Source organism: Neltuma alba, unplaced genomic scaffold (genome assembly GCF_004799145.2).
Source record: "Neltuma alba isolate B1F8T4 unplaced genomic scaffold, ASM479914v2 tig00003850_pilon, whole genome shotgun sequence".
NCBI classification, from domain to species: Eukaryota; Viridiplantae; Streptophyta; class Magnoliopsida; order Fabales; family Fabaceae; genus Neltuma; species Neltuma alba.
Genome location: NW_021633446.1, coordinates 21,170 through 29,542, shown reverse-complemented (window position 1 = coordinate 29,542; position 8,373 = coordinate 21,170). Strand labels below are relative to the sequence as shown.

The 8,373-nt window shown below is 31.6% G+C and overlaps 1 protein-coding gene across 3 annotated transcripts; it reads right to left on the bottom strand.

The window, feature by feature from the left end:
* Positions 1-3,000: 3,000 nt before the first annotated feature.
* LOC114742659 (glutamate receptor 2.7-like) lies at positions 3,001-7,895 on the bottom strand. Of its 3 annotated transcripts, XM_028930874.1 has the most exons (6): positions 7,471-7,895; positions 6,810-7,134; positions 6,251-6,663; positions 5,716-6,158; positions 4,537-4,544; positions 3,001-3,011 (listed from the first exon to the last, which is right to left on the bottom strand). In XM_028930874.1, the coding sequence occupies exons 1-4, from the start codon at positions 7,831-7,833 to the stop codon at positions 5,727-5,729; spliced, it is 1,533 nt and encodes a 510-aa protein (XP_028786707.1). In that variant the 5' UTR covers positions 7,834-7,895; the 3' UTR covers positions 3,001-3,011; positions 4,537-4,544; positions 5,716-5,726. The 3 variants fall into 3 exon arrangements, with proteins under 3 accessions (XP_028786707.1, XP_028786708.1, XP_028786706.1); XM_028930875.1 differs by lacking the exons at positions 3,001-3,011; positions 4,537-4,544 and adding an exon at positions 4,679-4,688; XM_028930873.1 differs by lacking the exons at positions 3,001-3,011; positions 4,537-4,544 and having other exon boundaries at positions 5,484-6,158.
* Positions 7,896-8,373: the final 478 nt, after the last annotated feature.

Below are 8,373 nucleotides of genomic sequence, written 5' to 3'. Positions count from 1 at the left end.
TTGAGAGGATCCAAATTATCAAATCATATAATATATATAGGCACACACAAACACACGTGTGTGTGTGAAGATAAGATTGTATGTATCTAGTTTCTAACCTTGCCTTCAAATATCTGATAGACGAGTGCGTTGTAATCCCCAGCACTGTTTCCATCTTCGTCTACAAAAGCTCTAAACTCAAAAGAAATATTGTAATCTAAACGCTTAAGGTAAGCTATTACGGCACGGAAGACGTCAATGGAATAGCCCGTAGCCTTGACGGTCTGATTCTTACTAGTTGAATTGAGTTGTAAATTCACAAACTGGGTGAAGCCTGTTTTCTTAGGAACTCCAATTATTAATTTCTTGCCTCCCAGTAGTGAACCTGCAACATCATCGTCTGCTCCAATCTGAGCTGTTAACAAAGCAACACAAGCAATTATTAGAAGGAAGCCATTATAGAAATTTGTCATCTCTATCTATGTGGCAGGATATATAATGAAGAAATTACTAGATGATGCCTGGTTTGAGTTTGTGTGGTTGCCGTTACTTATATAGTCCACAACATATATAGATATAAATATAAATATATATCATATAATTATATATATGAATGCAGATCCTCTCTCTCTCTTTCTCTGTGTGGTTCTAGAATTCTCACATCTCTTCTGATTTTTTTATATGTCTGGAGGTAGTATATTCTTAATTATTTTTATCGATATGTTTCATAATCAACCTCTGTGGCTAAAATATATTATTGGAATCATAAACATTTATATATAAAGAAGAACATATCGATATCAAAATAATACACACACAAAGCATAATAACAAGAGGTCTATGAGGTCCAATTTTTTGAGCGAGAGTTTTTTCAAAGTATGAATAAGGAGACTTTGAGAATATAAAAAATTGATGAGCATATTTTAGTCCACATAAAAAGGATCGGAGTTGCACTGTTCCTTCTCATCAATAAGGGTGAAAATAAGCAAGAATCATATTAAAATTTGATTAAATACGTCAAGCTAGTTCTTGATTTGGGAATGAATTAAGGCCGCCCTCCAACTGTGGGAAGCATATCATATTGCTATCAATGGAAGCTTCATTGCAATTATGGGAAGTACTCATAGCCGCTCCTTGACTTGGTCTGAAAAAATTTAATCAACTATTCCTGTCAACCCCCCCCCCCAAGTCTGAATTTTATTTAAAAATTTAAATGCGACCATGTAATTTTCCTAGTTAAAAAAACTCCAATACCCTTTTTTGGGGGGGGGGGGGACCTTACGTTCCTAGAAAATAGGTATTCAAAGAAGAAACCGAGGCAGGCATCATCTATGTCTGGTTGGAATTGAAACACTCTATGGGTCGAAATTTCAAACCTAGGCTTGGTAAAGGAAAAGAAATTGTAGAAGTTTAAGAAGAAAAAAATTCACGAGATTAATATCATATGTTTATATGAAATACACTGCTTTGAAATTTATATCTGAAAGTAACGTACAAAATTATGAATACATATTATCTAATTAAAAAAAATTTCTGTCATAATTATTTCTATATAATATCAGTTAGTAAATAAATTCAAAATTAATTATAACAATAAAATCGACATATTGCTTGAGATATAATAAGAAAAATAGTTCTATGAAATAGATTAATGTTCATCAAAATTTTAAAAATATAAAGCAAGTCAGATTGAGATGTAAACTCGCTTGATATCATCACAGCTTGGTCTGACACTCTGACTTGACTCTTTCGCTTGTTTTAAAAAAAAACATCCTCCGACAAGTAGGCCTGGCCCAAGATAAATTTATAAAAATTATTTAGTCCAGCACAGGCCTTGACACAACTAATCATCCTCAAATTTTAAAGGGCACAATAACGCCATTTAGTGCTGGCCTGCTAAGTGTTATAGTTGGGAAACCAGTTTCATTACTCATTATTTTAATAAACAATTTAAACTTATTAAATTTAGATCATTTATATCTTATTTAGATAATTCAGATTTAATTTTTTTTATATTTATTTATTCAAAATAGTTATTTTAATATATATAGAATTTAATAGTGATAACAGTCATTCTTTCAAAAGATAGTTTTTTATCTAAAAATAATTAATTAAATATTTTAAATATGACCTGGTTAAATCAAATATAGACAGTTCAGACGTGATAAACTTAAAGTGCTTATCAAAGTGATGAGTATTGGAACTGGTTCTGTTTGTTGGGACGTGTGTGCCATATATACTAATTATGTCATTAATTGAAGAGTTTAATATATAATCAATTCCAGATAGATTATATGGCAACTTCGAATAATAACGGGGAGATTTAGCTACTCGTATGGATGGGGGAAAAGAACACATCAAAGCCAATGAAAAATCCCAAATCACATATAGTAGAAGGAAAGGTAATCGAAAAGAGTTCTTACTCCTTAGTGCATGTAGATGAACCTCAGAATTATATCGATTCAAGTACATAACATCTACTAATTACTATCTTTCGTCCTTAATATATCCATTTGACTAATTAGAAAAAATTAAAAAAATTATTAAATTATTTAAAGTATTTATATTTATCGTTATTTTCTAAGCTAATTTGCTTCGCTTGTAAATTGATATATAATCTAATGATATAAATAAATTTTTTAAAAAAATCATGTAACATATACTATAATTAACTTTTTCTAATTTTTTAAACTAATTAAATAGTTCTTATATCAATCACGTAGTATTAGGCACCGTTTGGGTGACACCCCAAACCATGGTTTAGGGACCCAAACCATGGTTTGGGTGATAAGTCACCCAAACACCCACCCAATTTGTACAAACCATGGTTTTGGGCCAAAACCATGGTTTTGGAAAAAACAAAATTTTTTGCTTTTGGAGGAAAAAAGAGAGAGTGTGAGAGCCTATAAGATATGTATCTTGTTATTTTTTTATAAACATATTTTTTATAAACATATTTAATCTTATATTTTATAAATATATATACATATTAATTATTTATTAATTATATTATCTTATGTATTATTAATTATGTTAATAAAAAATATATTATTAACAATTTTATTCCTTCAAATTAAAATATATCATAAAATCTATTTTTCTATAATTATCATATTAACTTATGTCTTTTTTTTAGTAATTTGTATATATAAAAAGTGCTTCTGATAACAACTATCCAAACACTCTCACTTTTCAAAATCACTTTTTCATAAAATTTATTCTTTCCAAAATCTATTCTCCAGAATCACTTTTCCAAACCACGGTTTGGTTTCATCCAAACACACCCTTAGTTAATTATCATAAGCGCTTTCCTCGAAATTCAGATGGTGTTGACACTGAATTCTCCAAGTCAAACGGACATGAACAGGAGAGTGGCCTTCAGTTTCCTCGGTGTATAGATGCTAATAAAGTGACGTGTCCTTTATAGATTTGTCTTGATATGCTGATTTCCATGAAATAGTAGTATATATTATCACCTATATTTAATATAAGAACTAGTTGACTAATTCGAATAGATTAAAAAAATTTTGAGTTAATTATTTGTAATAATTAGGAGTTATTTTCTCTAAACTATCATTGCTAATCATATGTATTAGTTAGAACTACCATTTGATTGAACCTTTAACATATATAAGTACACAACTACTATAAGAATTATCTTGGAAAAAATAGATGCATATAAAAAATAAAATAGATTAGATTCTTATATTTAAAACTAAATTAAAAGTTAAGTTAACCTTTATTCACATACATATGATGTTTTACAACTTACAACTTACGAAGATGTCTTCACTTGATAACGTGGGCCCTGTATCCCCGCAAACAAAAGACGATGAGATATATTCTCCGTCATTGACTTTCTGGAGGGAACAAGAATTTGCACTTGCTAGATCAAGGCACTCCAGATTCATCAAAACCCGAAAACCCTAAAGGAGGAATGGTTCAGTATTATTAAAAACATGAGCTGATGCTGTAACAAGCCAGTTATCATTCATTAATTGGCTTAATTTCTTATAAATATAATCTGTTCTGTTAAATTTTACGTAGGTCGTCTTGCAATTACTACTTTAATTTCGGGAAATTGAAATGACAAAGATCAATTAGTTCACGAATGGTTTCTTTAATTAAATGGTTAAATTGCTGATGCAATCAATTGCTCCCTTCTTTTTTTCTCCTATATATATTTAGTTTTTTTAAAAAAACTGGTTCTTATTTATCTATCTTTTTAAAAGTTCAAAGCAACATCACGTACTATTTATATATATATATATATCTTCATATTTATTATTTTTAATTAGTGAAATGATTATAGAGAAAATACGTTAACTCAAAATAATTCTAATAAATGAATTATACTCCTCCAGTCTTTAATATAGAACCTATTTCACTAATTTGATTATATTAAAAAATTTAGGTAAGTTAGTTAATTATAAAAAATGACATGTTTTTCCTAAAATACAATAATCATCTTTCTTAATATCTTCGCTTCCTCACTTGTTTAATTATGATCGAAGGAGTATCTATGAGGACAATTTAGAAAAAATTGATAAATATGAGATACATGTTTTATATTTAGGATTAAAATTAACTTAATAATTAGATCTTATATTAAGAATCGAAGGAGTATTTCTTAACCCACGCGTGTTTTGCATAGATGAATAAATCTCTACAGCGATCAGAAATTATATTTTCTCTTTGATTATAGATGTCTTTGGGAGTTAGTTAGCTAGAGATTCCTCTGACCGTGTGTGGGGCAAGTTTCCGTGGTCTATGGCTAAGTTAATATCGGGCCAAAAATACATTCTAGAGGGGAATTTAATTTCCAAAAGTCGGTGTGCGTTCATCTTTGACTAAAATCAATAATTGCTTTAAACTTAAGTTTGAACAGAAACAATATAATATAACAAGCCAAATCCTTTCTATACATATTTTCTTCTATATCAATAATGAATTAAAGTCCTTATGCTACTGGCACAGGACATACAGGGGAGTGAGAAAAGAAAGATAAGAATAGAGAGACAAGAGAAAAAGTACAGTAATTCAAATTAATACTTCATTTAGATTAGGTTTTCTTAAATTTTAAAAATAAGTGATTTGTAGTGGGTAAATGCCTATCCTATATCTTAATTTGAATTTTGAAACAAAAATGGAGCAACTATCGAATATAATCATAAGATACATGCATGAAAGAAAAGATTTTTGGACATTGTTTCAAAAATACTTTTAGATCTATGATCCTGATTTAAGGATAGTAAAATTATTTGGTTTTCAAAAATCAAAATAGTAGAAAACAAGAGAAAATGACAAAAAAAATATTTAATTTTAAAATGATAAATAGGTAATTTCAATAAATTTTGACATGTCAAAATCATTAGAAGAATAGTCATAATGACCTATTTATCTTTTTGAAATTCAATGGATTTTTTTTGTCATCTTCCTAAAGAACAATTATAAGTGTGTGTATATAAAATATAATATTGCCCCTACAACTTGGAAGTTTTGGATACACCATATATAATTAATTTTAATTTAAAAAAAGTAAGTTGATGAATAACTCAAACCTAAGTCTGGAGAAAAACTCAAACAAAAGGGAGAAAAAAACTATACATGGTTTTCATGGGCATGATTACAACTTAATTAATTGACTACTTGCCCATAAACTCTAAACTATAAATGGAGATGATGTGCCATCATTATATACTTTACATAGGCCATTATTTTGTTAAGCATCCACACATGTATAGATGTCATAGAGAGTTTTCCTGGTTATTTGCTCTGTCGTCTGATCCAATATTTTCTTCCACCCCATCAATAATATTATTTCTTCTTCTTGTAGAACCTTCCTCTAATGGATTAGTTCTTGTAAACCTCCGACTCAAGAGTGGTTGGATGTACATTTTTGCTCCCATGATAGGTTTTCGCCAAATGCGATTTTCAGAGACTATCAAAGCTAACAGCGAAAAAACTCCGATTAGCATGAACAAACCTGCAAAGCTATAAGTAGTGAGGCTGCTTGGACTTGCATCATCATCTAACGACGGATTGGATCGGCTTTGGCCTTCATCGTCGTTACTGCTGCCAAAATATTTATGCTCAATCTCATCCATTTTTGGACTCTCGCGCATATTCAATATGGCTCTGGAAAAGTGTGAAGTTAAGGTGGAGCCTAGGGGGAATGCCTAAAAAATCGACCCAAATGCATGTTACAACACCACTCTTGATAACAAAAACAAAAATATAAAGAATAAATAATTAAGAGATGGAAACTCACAAAAGCAAATCCATCAGTGCGGTGCCTAGTTTCAATCATGGCATAGTTAGAACCATATTTTTTGAGGAACACCTTAATGTAGGGAACTTCGTCAAAAATAGCATCTACACCATCTTCACGGCTTCCTTTATCTAAGGCCTCCTTGTATTGTTCAATAGTTGAACAGTTCTTCACCCTTGACTTGGGAACTTTTAATCTCTCAAGCAACAAGCCTTTAATGAATGAGCCACCCTGGTACCCAATGTTAATGTTGGGGTCATTAAGAACGTCGTACTCATTAGGGTAACGAGGTTGCAGCTGATGTACTGTCAAGATTGATGATAAGCATGCCGTGTAACTTTGCATTAGCACAAATGCTAATATTAACCATAGCACGAGTACAAACCTAGAGCAATTCTTGGCCAATGATTCCTCTGCATATAATATAGAAATTTACATTCAAAACTGTACGATGCGGTAAAAATATGTGATAAACAACTTTTTAAAGAAAAATTATACCAAATAGGATGGCGATGAAACGACGGTAAAATTAGGATATATAGCAAGGTTTCAAACTCACTTTCCGGAAGAATTGCTTGGACTATGGGAAACCATAGAATAGAAACGCCACTAAGTTGCTTTTTCAACGGCGAATTTTCATGTCCTGAATCTTGCTTAACATTCCGTTCCATGAATAGTATGATACCTCCTATGAAAACACAGACGACGGCGATCGACAACCACAGATCCCAACTAAAAGGTCGTACAAAAATCCACATATCTAACCGTGGATCATGTCGAACCTTAACAAGGATCTTCACATCAGATTGTGTATAGGGTAAAGTAAAATCGACATAATTGGAACGATTTGCCACAATTGTCACATCTCCCACCACAGCACCGTACTGATCATTGTTGAAGAAAAAGGGAAAAGTTAGACATTAATTCGAGTTATCATCACTGTGTGTTTCGAGTTTTGGTTATGGCACCAAATAGAACTATATATGAATAAAATCTCAACATGGAAATAAAGAAGAACACGAATATGCTCTTTCTGCAGGTTTAACGAACATCAAGTGTGCACGTCCCGCTTTTGAATTATTGGAGATAAAAATGAACTATTCCGTTTGAATTAGTATATATCTTCTCTATTTTCACTTGAATCACTTTATGCTTGAGGAGATCTCGATCAAATCAACCTTACAAGGAAGACGCATATACAAGATTGAATAGTCTCTAACCTTTCCTTTGGAGATCTGTTCGAGGAGTGCGTTGTAATCCTCAACACAACTTCCATCTTCGTTTGCGAAGGCCATATACTTGACGGAAATATTCTGAAGGAGGGCTATTGTAGCATTGAAAACCTCAATGGAATAGCCCTGAGCCTTCTCCACCAGATTCTTATTTCTGGAATCCAGTCTTAAGTCCACGAAATCTATTAAGCCGCATTTCTTAGGAACACCAACTATCAACTTCTTCTTCCCTTCCAGGATCAGTGAACCAGCTTCATCACCAGCTCCAGTCTGAGCTATTAAAAACAAAACTGCAAAAAATGTCATGGTAACGCACTGGTCGCCAAAGAAATGGTAATTTGGGTTTGCCATCTCACAAAGAGCTGTTGAAGTGGCAAGAAAATAAAGAAAATAAGAAGCAAGGTAGTTTGGGTTCCTGAAGCCTGAAGCGGGAAGCTGCCTCTATTTATAGTAAAGATTAGTGTGAGTAGGCTGTGCACGTAAATTAATAATTTCGAAGAAATTCAGATGAGGGGATTACATATTTCTAGAAAAGTCATTTGTAATCATATCAGGATCATTGCATTTTCAATGTAAGCTTCATAAGATGATGTCAATTTGTGAATTACGTGAGCTTTAATTTGAGTCCATGACTTGAGACTTGGCCTCAAGCCTGAGCTAGATGCATGTAATTGATATTAAGTCTTAATTTTCCAATCCAACTGCTTTCCCTGAACAATACACAGGGCAAAATTAGCCACGAAACTCGAATATTTCGAGAAAAACTTTCACCTTTTTTTTAAGGGGGGAAAAAAGAAAACAAAGAAAGACATTTTATGTACTTAGCTACTATTCTTTAACAAAAAATGTGCTTATTTTCATAATTTCAAAGTACTATCTTTCATCTTTGAT